The 14,664-nt window shown below is 40.1% G+C and overlaps 3 protein-coding genes across 3 annotated transcripts; all 3 read left to right on the top strand.

Annotated features, from left to right (window-relative positions):
- Nucleotides 1-372: 372 nt before the first annotated feature.
- pla2g12a (phospholipase A2, group XIIA) lies at nucleotides 373-2,709 on the top strand. The gene is made up of 4 exons (XM_030788078.1): nucleotides 373-786; nucleotides 1,166-1,242; nucleotides 1,381-1,546; nucleotides 1,838-2,709. Exons 1-4 carry the CDS (start codon nucleotides 570-572, stop codon nucleotides 1,954-1,956), a joined length of 579 nt encoding a protein of 192 aa, XP_030643938.1. The 5' UTR covers nucleotides 373-569; the 3' UTR covers nucleotides 1,957-2,709.
- A 361-nt stretch (nucleotides 2,710-3,070) lies between these two features.
- Nucleotides 3,071-6,839, top strand: LOC115824172 (caspase-6-like). Its single transcript, XM_030788278.1, has 7 exons — nucleotides 3,071-3,098; nucleotides 4,138-4,180; nucleotides 4,271-4,420; nucleotides 4,691-4,767; nucleotides 4,887-5,062; nucleotides 5,386-5,539; nucleotides 6,576-6,839. Exons 1-7 carry the CDS (start codon nucleotides 3,071-3,073, stop codon nucleotides 6,812-6,814), a joined length of 867 nt encoding a protein of 288 aa, XP_030644138.1. The 3' UTR covers nucleotides 6,815-6,839.
- Nucleotides 6,840-9,787: 2,948 nt separating this feature from the next.
- On the top strand, nucleotides 9,788-13,958 carry LOC115824171 (caspase-6-like). Its single transcript, XM_030788276.1, has 7 exons — nucleotides 9,788-9,815; nucleotides 10,916-10,958; nucleotides 11,110-11,259; nucleotides 11,530-11,606; nucleotides 11,726-11,901; nucleotides 12,225-12,378; nucleotides 13,720-13,958. Exons 1-7 carry the CDS (start codon nucleotides 9,788-9,790, stop codon nucleotides 13,956-13,958), a joined length of 867 nt encoding a protein of 288 aa, XP_030644136.1.
- The last annotated feature ends 706 nt before the right edge of the window (nucleotides 13,959-14,664 follow it).

Here is a 14,664-nt window from a genome sequence, read left to right as displayed (position 1 = left end):
CAGTATTGGGTCAGCTTTTGGCTGAGCTGTAATGACATTACATTTTTACACTTTGGCGCTATAATTAGCTCAGTATCTGAACTAGGATGGATTTTAACCATGCGTTGGCACTTAACAGCCTCCAAGATGGTCCACTTTAGGGGGACAGAGAAAAAATATATCTTCAGACATACGTACACACTCACACTCAAGCACAAAAGTATGCACATGGTTTATATATTCCCTATATATACCATTCCGTCGCAATATAGACCATTAAGTCGCAAGTCGCCTGGAGTTGTGGGTATTTCACGTTCGGAGACTTTTATTTTGATACATCAGTGGCATCCGGAAGCGTGACTGTTCGTGAGTGGGAGTAAGATGACAACATGACAACTTCAAACGCCAAGTAATATATCTCGGGACTGTATTTCAGATTGGACTGCCGATTTTCCTCTCTCGTGTACTTCTGGTCAGTCTGGGGACGTGAGAAAAGTTAAAATGAGCAAGTGACTTGGACTTATTTAGAAAGTAACGCTCATTACAGAAGAAGGAGCTGTGTCTTCAGTTCTTGTTGCATCAGGTGGACTATGCACCTCAACGTTGGTGTCATCGTTGTGTTAATTTCAGGAGTGTTTACTAACTTGGTTTGTGGGTATTCAGATGACTCGGAGCCAGAGACCCCAGACTGGAGGACCACTTTAAAAACCATTCGGAACGGGATCCATAAAATAGATACTTATCTCAATGCCGCATTGGACCTGTTCGGAGGAGATGATGGACTGTGTCATTATAAATGTAGTGATGGTAGGTGTGTCCTTGCGGGCCGGTGGTTCTGGGCTCACACGGGACGACTACGTTTTAGTCTATTAACTAACAAGAGGTGGAGAGAGACGTGAGAAAGAGGCAGAAAGAAAGGCAAATAAGAAATACTTTGTTTACATTTTTTTTTAGTGTTTAGTGTTGTAGATCAGAATACCCATAAACATCTGCAATTCCAATAAAACAGCTCACAAAGACTAAACACTGTCTTGTACCTCAGGTAAAATGAGAACAGAATAACACCATCATATCAGTCAAAACGTATTTTATCTCAGGACAGTGCGACCTTGTTCTGATTAGAACAGTGGATTATCTGTTGAAATAGTTGTGGCTTTCAACTAACCTTTAACTTTGATCTTTTCAGGGTACAAACCTTCTCCCAGGCCAGGTTACAAACCACCGCCTCCCAATGGATGTGGCTCTCCACTGTTTGGATTTCATGTAAATGTTGATATAATTTAACATTTCATACAGCAGTTATGTTTTACATTCAATTAAAAACAGATCTGCATGTGTAAGGAAGCTGCATGATGTATTCTGTACCATGTATGTGTACTCATGTATTTCTGCTGCCCACAGTTTGATATTGGAATCCCATCTATGACCAAGTGCTGTAACCAACACGACCGTTGCTATGACACCTGTGGACAGGAGAAACACGACTGTGATGAGCAGTTTCAGTACTGTTTGGAGACCATCTGTAGGAATGTTCAAAGGACTTTGGGACTTGCTCAGACTGTTCAAGGTTTGGCCCAAAAAAATAATTTGATATAGATATACCACTTGAATTTTTGTGATATTTCTTTAAAATAAGAGTATTAAGAATAGACTGAATGAGGTACTATAATGTTATAGCAGAAATACAGTAATGTAATCTCCTGTGAGAGCCAGTAGAATGTTCAGTGTTAGTAGAATCAGTGGAATGTTTTACTGTCAGAACTTCAGAACATTACTATACAGACTCTATTCTGGTTACTTTCTGTTACTCCAGTATTTGCAGTTGCACTAACATTGACCATCATGCTTGTTTTGACAGCCTGTGAATCTGCAGTGACTCTCCTGTTCGATGCTGTCATGCACTTGGGCTGTAAACCCTACCTGGACAGTCAGAGAGCCTCTTGCATTTGCAAATATGAGGAGAAAATGGAGCTCTGAGAGCAGAGGAGAGAGGAGAGCTTGGTCTCAGAAAGGCTGGAGTTCCATTTTTAATGCCATAAGGCCTCTCAGGGAGTAAAGAAAGTAGGGATTGCTTATGTGTATTTGTCAGAAGTCAGAAATATGAGGTAGAAGTCACGTTTGAATAGAGAATGTAAACCAGTTCAAGTTATGAACTTTGCCATTTGTTTTTTTTTTTTTAAAGAGGGTTAAAGTGTTGGAATGTTTCAAAATGTAATACATCCGAATTTAGAAGATTTCACAAGTATGACACACAGAGGGAGACAGTAACTTCACAATACCGCTGGCCTTCGAGGGGTTATGGGTGCGCGAGCTTGTTCAGTTAAATGATGGCTTTAAATATTATCGCTAAATTCAACTTCCTGAAAAAGCGCCCGATGGATTCGCCAGTTGTAGGAAAATGGGCTCTCAGTGTAGTGTTTCTCTCTATACATTACATTTCTAACGGCGATTAATAGGTTCCTGTTTTTTATATACTCCATGTCAGACCTAAGCTGCTAATTATTTCATGGCGTAGACTTCAAGTGCAAGCAGAAGAGGGCAGTAAATCTCTATATCAAATGCAGCTGAGGTGCAGCGCTCTGATTGTTTAATACAGTTGTTTAAAATAAAAGTTAAAATGCGTGACTGTGTAAATTCGAAATTGTACAAACAGCTGTTTAACTTGTATAGACATTTAAATAGCGTTTACGTGATTGTAGTTGAGTAATGAGACTGACGTTTTAAGCGACGCTAAATAAAATGTTTTCCAAGTCCTTGCATTCCTTGTGTAATATTTATACTACATAAAAATACATAATCAAGGTTGTTTTAGAGTCGTTTTTCTTGACAGAACGTTGATGCTGGTGGTTACAGATCCAGGTATGGTGTTTCACAGTAATGATAAAAATATATTTGAAAATCAATACGGAAGCGCCTACTATATGCAACCAGCGTTTGACATACACAGCAGCCAATGCGTTTCCTTCTGGATTATCATGAAGCCAATCAATTTAAGCGGGCGGTGCTTTTTTTCCCTTCTGAAGTCGGACAGTATTTTAGGCGTATCTGATTAACATTTTAGTACCTTACGAAAGTTCGAAGGAAAGGAACGATGGCAAGCACGGACGGAACTAAAGCAGGTAATTCAGCCTCACAACGACTGTTTATGTGTCAGCTAAACAGACAGTGACATGCCTTAAAAAATGTAGTTTTATTCACAGAGGTACTAAATACATGGAGATGGTGCATACATGTTACATGGAGTTCCTGGACATGTTTGTCTCAAAGTTCTTTCTTATTCTCCAGTCCGTTTTAATTGCCTAATTTCAGTCATCTAAACTCGTGACGTGGTTGTGCTGCTTATAGGCTAATGCATCTAATGCAACAATGACAAGACTCATACCTGATAATTGTAAAAGATCGTTCAGTACGATCGTTTCCACACAAAAAGTATTGATGCTTTTCCGCATCGGGGCATTGTTTGACACACTGATTTGGACTGGTCCAATGTACAGCTAGCGATGAGAGACGGGTGTTAGGGTATTCTGATTTCACTTTACACTTGCCCTAGCTCACAAAGTTACTCACACCAAAGTCTTTTCACAGGAAACGTGGAGACTGACTCACGAATGGCTAATCCAGGTCAGTGTCTGTATTTCTTAATATACCGAGGACAGAATGTAGACAGAGATCTTCTCTATAATGTTGCGTATCAGTGTAAACGCAAGTGCTTTAGGATCAAATGAAAACTTAGCGGAGACTTTGTCCGGTTACAAACTTGTGGGCACTCTGTTGTCGGTGCACATTTGCCCCATGTGCTCACTGAATGGGACATTTTTTTCAGTAATTCCATTCCTCCTTCACAGAAAAAAATAGTTGCTTGGCTTTGTTGGCCACACCATTATGCGAAAAGATGACCAAACAGAGAAACTCTGTCAAATTTGACTCCTGTCCTGTTTTCTGCATTATCCTAGTCTGTGTTTGCTGGCCTGTTGAAACCCATTAGGACTAGGTGCCTGGTGAACAATAGAAGGTTGACCTCTCTGAATGTGCATTGACTGAGAAATCTCCGTCCGACAATAGTCCCCAGAACCATAATCCTGTTTCAGTTTTTTAACGATTTGTTACGGAGTCTAACGCTCGGTTCAGTAGTTCTGATTTGACCGTTTTGTTTTTCAGCTCTGAGTGAGAACGTAACAGAAGTAGATGCCGTTTACAGCAGGTAAGATCTCACCGCTGAGTTAGCGATATGTCACTGCAGCTGTCTAACTACAGTCTTTCAACGTGAGTCCTCTGAACATGTTCCTTTTAGCTCTTCGTCTCTGGATCCCGCTGAGGAGTACTGCGTGAACAACAAACGACGAGGACTTGCCCTGATCTTCAACCAACAGGAGTTCTTCTTTGAACTAAGGTTGAGTTACCGTGGTGGCTCCAACACTGATAGACTCAACCTCATTGAAAGGTACAGATCAAGTAAAGGTGGTATACAAGACTGATAAATACACATGCAAGTTTAATATCATCACAAGTCTTTTTGTTTATGTCCAAAGCGAAAAACAAACTGCTGTCATTTCAAATGTGAACCTGACTTAAGACCAAAGCAAAACCACACAGGTCAGGTGTACAGCACAAGAGCTTGACTCCATGGTTTTGAAGAGGTATCTGTGTTACATTTTCAGTTGGGAGGAAGTTACGAAACTCAGTTTTAAGTGTTTTGAATCCTTTATTTCAGGTTTAAGGAACTGCAGTTTGATGTGAAGGACTACACCAACCTCAGAAAAGAAGATATGTTTAAAATACTGTCCGAAGGTTTGTGGGTCAATGGAACTGAATCAGAAAGTCCAAATAATTCAGAGAAATGCCACTGAGCAAAAATCATTATGTGGCATTTACTTTGGTTTTCACATTGTTTCAAACTTTGACCACAGCTGCCGCAGCCAATCACGTGGATGCCGACTGCTTCGTCTGTGTTTTCCTCAGTCACGGGGAAAAAGACTACATCTATGCCTATGATGAGAGGGTTCCAGTTCAGGATATCACAGATCTTTTCAAAGGAACCAAATGTCCTAGCCTTGTGGGAAAGCCTAAGATCTTCATCCTGCAGGTGACGTATTACAGAGTGTTCTCAGATTCCACCAAAGTGTTTTACCGTAATGTAGCATTTCTGGCCTTAGCTTTCTTCCCAACTTTCACTGACCTTCAATTTTTTTTGTGTGGATTATGCTAGCTCTTCAAACGCCAATAAAAAAAAGTCCAAATAAGTAACTGTGGTAATGAATCTGAATTTTTCCTTTTTATACCGTTGACCTTTAGTCAGATAATTTCTCTCTTCACCTTAGATGCAATTTGAGTTTGAATGGTTTTAAACTCTGGTCCTAGTTAAGCTTGCGTCATTGGTAAATGGGAACAACTGTGTGTGATTACCAGGCGTGTCGCGGTGATGTGCACGATGACCCCGTGAAACCCATGGATGTGGTGGATTGTGACAGTGAGATGATAAACGAAGTGGTGGTGGATGCAGGGGCATTGTACACGCTCCCGGCTGGAGCAGACTTCCTCATGTGTTACTCTGTGGCTGAGGGTGAGTCCCAACTGCAGTCAAAACACGTTTTTTCAGGCCTTAGTTAACAAAGTGTGGTGTTTCGTCTTGTAACTTGTTTTAAATTGTTTTCATGTCATTATCTTACCTGCAGTAGCAGTGATAAGAACTATGAACTCCTTAATCATATTTAATTACTGAATTACTACTTATTATTTCTCTTAAGGCTACCCTCTTACAGCGTCAGATAATAAACAGCTTGGTAAACTACACCCCAACACTGGAAAAGTTGAATGCCAGAAACAAAACTAGGGAAAACCAGCTTGTTTGGAACGTAGGCCCTTAAGGGTGTGTGGTTTGTAAATGAATAGAGGATCTTCCACACTGGTTTATTACAGTGACTCAGCAGAACAAGAGCACAGTGAAATATGTAAAAAAGCATTTTTAGATGCAGTCGCGTGAAATCAAAAGGATTCTTTCACCTGCATCGTTTTCCTTTTGACAGTGTTTCATGTATCCTGCTTGGCTTGATGTGATTACGCTTGATAGCCATAGGAATGAAAATAATAATGCACAGTCTTGGATAACACTCCACTCTAATAGGTGGAGACTTGTCACATTGGTGTGTATATTTGTTTTGCATAGCCACACCAACTTGTGTAAATCTGAAACACTTAACAACGTCAGCAAATGTACAACTTTGAATACGGCACAGTTATTGGTTCAATAGTTAAATCAGTTACTGTGAAAATAAGTGTACTTGTACAGGAGTGGATGGGCTAACTGTTTCAGCATCACTAGTTCTTGCCACCAACTATGGCAGTTACATTTACTGTCCTACTGTCCTGCGACATCATGTAATAAAATGCTTATTTCAGCAGGATGCTGTTAAAGGCCTCCTTTCCTTATCGCTGGCCTCCATTTTTCCTACACATCCTTCTAAGTTTTTCCTTTTAGGATTTGGATGTGAAATCTATAATTGATCATGTATGATCGAATGGTTCTACCTTTGTCCATAAATCATAACGAACAGTGAAAAAAAAAAAAAAAATAATATGAATTGTCTTGCTTTGGACAGGATACTACTCCCATCGGGAGACTGTCAATGGTTCCTGGTACATTCAGGACCTGTGTGAGGCTCTGCGCAAGTACGGAACATCTCTGGAGTTCGTGGAGCTTCTGACGCTGGTGAACAGGAAAGTGTCCAGACGCTCTGTGGGCAACTGCAGGGACCGGGAAGCCATCGGCAAGAAGCAGGTGCCGTGTTTCACCTCCATGCTCACCAAAAAGCTTTACCTCAGGCCCAAGAGGAAGTAACTTTGGACTTTTCTGTACACGGATGAGGCTTTGTTTTCAAACACATGGACAGGAATATGTTAAACAGATGAATAGATTTGTCTACTGTATAGACTGCTCTCAGGAAACATAGAAATAGTAACATTCTAAGGGTTTCGTTCGCATTGGTTTGTTTTGTTTGTTTGTTTGTTTGTTTTCGTGGTTGTTTTTTTTTTTTTGTATTGACCTGAATAACACTCTGCAGAACAGTACATGTAGCTTTTAAAATCCCCTCAGTTCAATGATTGTTTCTAAGGATCTCAGACCTGTTGCTCACGACCAACACACAGGTCTCACAGCATGCTTCTGAGTAATTTCATTTTGCCATGTATAAATGATTTCTAACTGACTGGGTTGAGTAATTACAATATTGGCTTTAGAATATTGACAGGAATCATTTGGTGACAAGTGTTTGGTTTGCTGCCGGAAAAACAGGTCTACACGGTGTCGCTTGAAACGCCGACGCCAATTTTCCAACAGACTAAGCTTCTCAGGTGTTAAGTCAATTATTTACTAGCTGATGTGTTGGGTTTTTTTTTTTTATTGTTGTGGCTGTTTGAGCAATGCTTGAGCCTTGAATGTCACATGTGCTCTTACAGGTGGAATTGTCAATGCTTGCTTTTATAATCTATTCAGTTCAGTGATTGCTAACGAACGTTTCAGGTGTTCCGCTCACGAACAAAGCGCGGATTTCGCGTGATGTTTCAGAGGTAATTTGAATCGTTTAGTTTGCCATGTTTAAATGATGTCTAATTAAGTGGGTTGAGACATTAGCATATTAACGGGAATCGTTTTGGCTTCCCTCCGCACACCTGATCCAGTTGTGCACCGACACTATTTTCCTACAGACTGATTTTTAACTTGTTTTTAGTATGTTTCCTCAGTTCAAGTTTTTACATTGTGAGTATCCTTTTATAATAAACCAGAGCCATAAATGAGAGTGTACACTGTCTGTTCCCTCTGCCTGATTTATACCAACACAGCAAAATGGGAACAGCCTTTGTTTTTCATTTACTCAACTCAGGACAGACTTCGGCCGGGTTTAATCCTGTTTGTTCACTTAGTTAAATACTGTTTATTGGGTTTAATCAATGTGTATGAATTTCTATATGTATATCATGGGAATATATTGACATAACTTGTTTAGTTTTTCCTTATAAGAATGTTACTAGGCATTCGATTAATCGCAGGTACATTGGGGAGAGTGATAAATGGTACAGGGGAGTAGCAAGTTATATTATACAGTGTGTGTGTGGTAGTTAAGCATTAACAGCAGAGTACTCCACAAATGGGTGGCATGGGTGTTAATGTGAAAAATTGTCCTATGATCGGATATTGATATACACAGAACAAATATCTGCTCTTTATGAAACCAAAACAAATGCTTATGTGAATGATCTTGGTAAAATTTGACTGTTGATTGTGGCATGTACAAAATGTGGAAAAAAACAACCCCAAAACAGTTTTACTTGTCTTTTGAATTCGAAACCATGTATCAAAAAGATCTTAATAAATGTGCTCTCAAAATGTCACAGTTCTTTCTGCATATATACTACAAAAATTAGGATTGATTTATCCTTGTTATGGTTTGTTATGACTGCAAACTGTGTCTATGGTAATTATATGATCTGATAAAAATGCACCACTGTCAAAAGATGACAAGATTACATATATTACGATGTGCAGTTTCTTAGTAGTGTGTGCGTGTGCGCGCGCCCATGTGCGTGTCCAGCCCATAACGCCTTGGGCTGGATCTGCTCCAGAGGGAATCGTAATTGATTTGAGGTCTGTAAGTTTCTCAGATCTTCCATCTGACTGAGAACATTAAAGAGGTGTTAGAGTTCTAACAATAAGGGAAATTCGCTTCTTCCCAGGTTTAAAAACAAAAGTAAACAAAGAGTTCAGATGCACAATCATGATTGTATTGTGTTTGTAAATATTGTATTTTGTTTGATTATTCAAGGCTAGATATAGCAGTGTATCTGTTTGGTCAGCATGTCAAACGGTTCATGTTACGAGTGGAGACCGGTTCACGTCATGAAATGTGCTTTTTGTTTTGTTTAGAAGATTTAAGTTTTGGGATGTTTCTAAATTTAATGCAGAGGTTTCTCAAGTATGACACAGACGCAACAGTAACTCCACAGCCATAGCTACGGGCCTGCAGGGAATTACGTGCACTCGCTCATGGTCGGGTAGATAATGATTTTACCGCTAAATTCGGCCTCTTGAAAAAGCGGCTGATGGATTGGCCAGTTTAAGGGAAATGGGCACTCATTTCGTGTTTCTTTCTGCTATCTCTCATCGTCAGGTTAAGGTTTTGTTTCATCAACGGTATTTCGCACAGCATACACAGTAAATGTATATCGCCAGAAATACGTGTCTCTTTTGTACATGCTGCATGTTAGACATAAATTGCTAGTTATTTCATTTTATACTTTTTGGTACAATGAGGGCAGGATAAACTAGTTGCTGTACAGTTCTCTAATTGTTTCATATAGTTAAAAGCGAAATTGTGCAAACAATTTGATAATTTATAGCCTGCAGATATTTGAATGCCATTCCGTCTACGTGAAATCAGTTGAGTAATGGGATCCTGAGGTTTTAAATTGACATTAAATAAAATGTTTTCCAATACCCCATTTTCCACGAGTAACATCTCTTCTACATAAAAACGCATACTCAGGGTTCCAGTCGTTTCTCAGCTTGAGAGAAACATGAGGCTGGTTACAATTCCAGGTGAGGCGTTTCGAAAAAACCCACAGGCTTACGGTGTATTTAAATATCAATGCGGAAACCCCTGCTTTTCAGGCAGTGTGACATACACAGCAGCCAATGCGTTTCGTGCGGGCTGAAGCCAGTCGATAGGCGGGCGATACTGTTCCTGACGTCGCAGACTTTTTTAGTCGAATCTAATTAATGTTTTTACAGTTTGCACGAAGGAGAGGAAACAGGACGATGTCCAGCGCAGACAGTGCTCACGCGGGTAATGAAGCCGCACAGCGAATGCTTTTATGCTTATGCCGGCATATCGTAACATGCTTTTAAAATGTAGTTGTTATCACAGATGACAGAATAGACAGAACATGTCAAGACATGTTTCCTTGTAGTTAGGCTACTTAGTCTTCCAAGACACGTTTGTCACGAAGTCCTTTTTTCTTTTCTTTTTTTCTACTTTTTACTCAGCGCATATTCATTATTTTTGCTTAAGCAAGGTTGAATAGGTTTAATTAAACCTAAAACTCCCTGGTCGTTCTGTTTCGGTACGCGAGGACGGCATCTGATGCAACCGTGGCAAGACTCAGTTAATTGTAAAAAACATTCCAATACGATCGCTTCAACACAACATGTATTTACGTTGTGTTATTTAGCGTGCTTATCCGCACCTGAGCATTGCTCAACTCTTGGAGTTGGCACAACGTTCAGTTGAATTCAGTGAGACAGTGATGTGACGTGACAAAAACTCCTCATACTTTACACTGAACATGGCTCGTCAAGTTACTCACGCATTGTTTTTTTCACAGCCAACGTGGAGAATGATGCAGGATCACCTAATCAAGGTCAGAGTGTTTGCATTTCTTAACATAAGAAAGACAGAACGTAGACACGCTGTTTCAGATTGTCTTTGTTATACTGCATCTCGGTGTAACATCCTGTTGTGTCCGACCGTTCAATCCAAAACTTGTGGCCAGTTTTTGGTGACTGCAAATCTGCTCAGTTTGCTTACTGAATACATCATTTATTTTATACAAATTTTCCATTCTTCTGCATTGACAAAAATTACTTGCATGGTTTCCGCCATTCACACCACTGACGTGAAAAGAACAGGAAACTGAGAAACTGTCAAATTTGACTCCTGTCGTATTATCTGCATTATCCTAGTCTGTGTTTGCTGGCCTGTTGAAACCCATTAGAACTAGGTGCCTGATGAACAATAGAAGGTTGACCTCTCTGAATGTGCATTGACTGAGAGATCTCCGTCCGACAATAGTCCCCAGAAGCATAATCCTGTTTCAGTTTTTTGACGATTTGTTTCGGAGTCTAAGTTCGGTTCAGTAGTTCTGATTTGACTGTTTTGTTTTTCAGCTCTGAGTGAGAACGTTACAGAGGTGGATGCCGTTTACAGAAGGTAAGATCTCACCGCTGAGTTAGCGATATGTCACTGCAGTTGTAAGTCGCTTTGGCTAAAAGCGTCTGCTAAATGCTAAATTGTAAATTGTAAATTGTAGTTGCCTAACTACAGTCTTTCAACGTGAGTCCTCTGAACATGTTCCTTTTAGCTCTTCGTCTCTGGACCCAGATGAGGAGTACTGCGTGAACAACAAACGACGAGGGCTTGCCCTGATCTTCAACCAACAGGAGTTCTTCTGGGAACTAAGGTTGAGTTACCGGAGTGGCTCCAACGCTGATAGACTCAACCTCATTGAAAGGTACAGGTCAAGTAAAGATGGTATACCAGACTGATAAATACACATGCAAGTTTAATATCATCACAAGTCTTTTTGTTTTTGTCCAAAGCGAAAAACAACCTACTGTCATTTCAAATGTGAACCTGACTTAAGACCAAAGCAAAACCACACAGGTCAGGTGTACAGCACAAGAGCTTGACCCCATGGTTTTGAAGAGGTATCTGTGTTACATTTTCAGTTGGGAGGAAGTTACGAAACTCAGTTTTAAGTGTTTTGAATCCTTTATTTCAGGTTTAAGGAACTGCAGTTTGATGTGAAGGACTACACCAACCTCAGAAAAGAAGATATGTTTAAAATACTGTCCGAAGGTTTGTGGGTCAATGGAACTGAGTCAGAAAGTCCAAATAATTCAGAGAAATGCCATTGAGCAAAAATCATTATGTGGCATTTACTTTGGTTTTCACATTGTTTCAAACTTTGACCACAGCTGCCGCAGCCAATCACGTGGATGCCGACTGCTTCGTCTGTGTTTTCCTCAGTCACGGGGAAAAAGACTACATCTATGCCTATGATGAGAAGGTTCCAGTTCAGGATATCACAGATCTTTTCAAAGGAACCAAATGTCCTAGCCTTGTGGGAAAGCCTAAGATCTTCATCCTGCAGGTGACGTATTACAGAGTGTTCTCAGATTCCACCAAAGTGTTTTACCGTAATGTAGCATTTCTGGCCTTAGCTTTCTTCCCAACTTTCACTGACCTTCAATTTTTTGGTGTGGATTATGCTAGCTCTTCAAACGCCAATAAAAAAAAGTCCAAATAAGTAACTGTGGTAACGAATCTGAATTTTTTTTTATACCGTTGACCTTTATTCAAATAGATAATTTCTCTCTTCACCTTAGATGCAATTTGAGTTTGAATGGTTTTAAACTCTGGTCCTAGTTAAGCTTGCGTCATTGGTAAATGGGAACAACTGCGTGTGATTACCAGGCGTGTCGTGGTGATGTGCACGATGACCCCGTGAAACCCATGGATGTGGTGGATTGTGACAGTGAGATGATAAACGAAGTGGTGGTGGATGCAGGGGCATTGTACACGCTCCCGGCTGGAGCAGACTTCCTCATGTGTTACTCTGTGGCTGAGGGTGAGTCCCAACTGCAGTCAAAACACGTTTTTTATGCCTCAGTCTACAGAGTACAGTGTCTTGTTCTGTATCTCTAAGTAAGTACTGACAGAAGTTTGTTACCTGGTCACCGAACCATTGGCTAACTGATTCAGTTAATGTCACATTTAAGAATGAATAGAAAAGAAGGAAATTCATATATCAGAAACTTGCATCTTTTACTGTTTCCATGCCATTACCACCTGTGTAATAGCAAAGATAAGAACTATTCAATGCTTAATCCTCTATAACGACTTATTTGCAAAGTATTTCACCTGAGGGCACCTTCTTCTAGTGAAAAATACTTAACAGCGTTGTAAACCACACGCTAATGTTCATTTCTTTGTCACGAAGCCCTCGAAAAGTTGAATGCCAGAAATAAAATAAAAAAACAACTTGTTTTGAACCTCGGCCCTTAAGGGTGTGTGGTTTGTAAATGAATTGGGGATTTTCCGCACTGGTTTGTTACAGTGACTCGTCAAAACAAGAGCACAGTAAAATATGTAAAAAGCATTTTTAGGTGCAGCTGTGTGAACTCAAAATGATACTTTCTATGCCAATGAATAAACGCATGCCCTTGGACAGTATTTCATTCTGATAGGTGGAGACATTTCACGTGGGTGTTCCTAGTCGTTCTGCATAACCACATCACTCTGAGCAAGTCTGAAAAAGAGGATGATGTTAACGCACTTACCTTTGAATACTCTTTATTGGTCTGACACTACGCGATGCTAAGATGTCATATCCGGTGTGATGATAAACAGCAGTGTCTAAATTTATCATCACAAACAGACGGGCACTTTGTGTGGCCAGCCAGCTACAAACATTTTTCTTCGGCTGGTTAGCGATAGCGAGCAGGCTAGCTCTGTTTTTTTTTGTGCCACATGCTTTTGTTTTTCTCCAATGACTGTCCTCGTTGTATTTCAAGGATAAAGTATGAATTGCTTTGGCAGGTCAGCTCTTGTATAAGTTGGGCTTTGACCAAATCAGTTATTGGAAAAGAAGTGTTCTTGTACAGTGGTGAATGGGTTAGCTGTTAGCTCAGTATCGCTAGTTCCAAGCCACCAGCACATTACCCTTTACGTTTATCGTCCTGTGACTTTATGTGATGAAATGCTTATTTTAACAGGATACTGTTAACGGCCTCCTTTCCTTATAGCTGGCCTCCATTCTTTCAACACATCCTTTTCCTTGCTGGCTTTGTATGTCACATATGAAACCGATCTTATGTGATTCGAATAAATTCATAAATAATAACTATTCAGGAAAATACTGAAAAAAAAAAAAAAATTTCATTGATGTGAAATGTCTTGCTTCGGACAGGATTCTTCTCCCATCGGGAGATTGTCAATGGTTCCTGGTACATTCAGGACCTGTGTGAGGCTCTGCGCAAGTACGGAACATCTCTGGAGTTCGTGGAGCTTCTGACCCTGGTGAACAGGAAAGTGTCCAGACGCTCTGTGGGCAACTGCAGAGACCGGGAAGCCATCGGCAAGAAGCAGGTGCCGTGTTTCACCTCCATGCTCACCAAAAAGCTTTACCTCAGGCCCAAGAGGAAGTAGTTCAAGACTTTACTCCAGAGCCACATTAGAAGAACATGTATACTGAACATGTGTCACGAAGATCTGTCTTATGCTTTTATATTTTTTTGTATTTAGATAAATAGGTTTGTCTACTGTATATGCTACTCTCAGGGGCCACAGTGATGGTAGCATTGTAAGGTTTTTTTTTTTTTAAACTGACCAAGGCTTGGGCTTGGGTTAATGTTACTCTGCCCTTAAAGGCAGAATTGTCTATGATAGCTTTTAATATCTGTTAAGGTCAGTGACTGTTTACAAGGATTTCAGGCATGTTGCTCACTACCCAAGCAAAGATTTCACAACATGCTTCTGGACCAGTTATTTCTGCCATATTTGAATGATTTCGGTTGAGTCATTATAATGTTAACAGGAATCATTTGGTGACAGGTGTTTGGCTTACTGCCACAGAACTGGTTTAGCTGGGTCACTTTAGAAACACTGACACCATTTTTTCACAGACTGAATGACACAGTTTTTAAGTTAATTATGAACAAGCTGATATGTTTGAAGTTACTTTCACTCTCTGTGTTTATTTGCAAATGAGGGTGCAGATTTCGAAGGTAGGACTGATTTGTTAGAAAGATCAACTGTAAAAGAGTCTCCTTTGCTTTTTAAAAGGACAAAATCTCAAAGTTAGCCTTTACTTGATAAAAAAAAGAAAAGAAAGGTAGACCTCAGGAAGTATCTT

This window comes from Chanos chanos, chromosome 11 (genome assembly GCF_902362185.1).
Source record: "Chanos chanos chromosome 11, fChaCha1.1, whole genome shotgun sequence".
NCBI lineage: Eukaryota > Metazoa > Chordata > Actinopteri > Gonorynchiformes > Chanidae > Chanos > Chanos chanos.
Note: the sequence above shows the minus strand (reverse complement) of the source record. Positions and strands in the feature narration are given on the sequence as shown.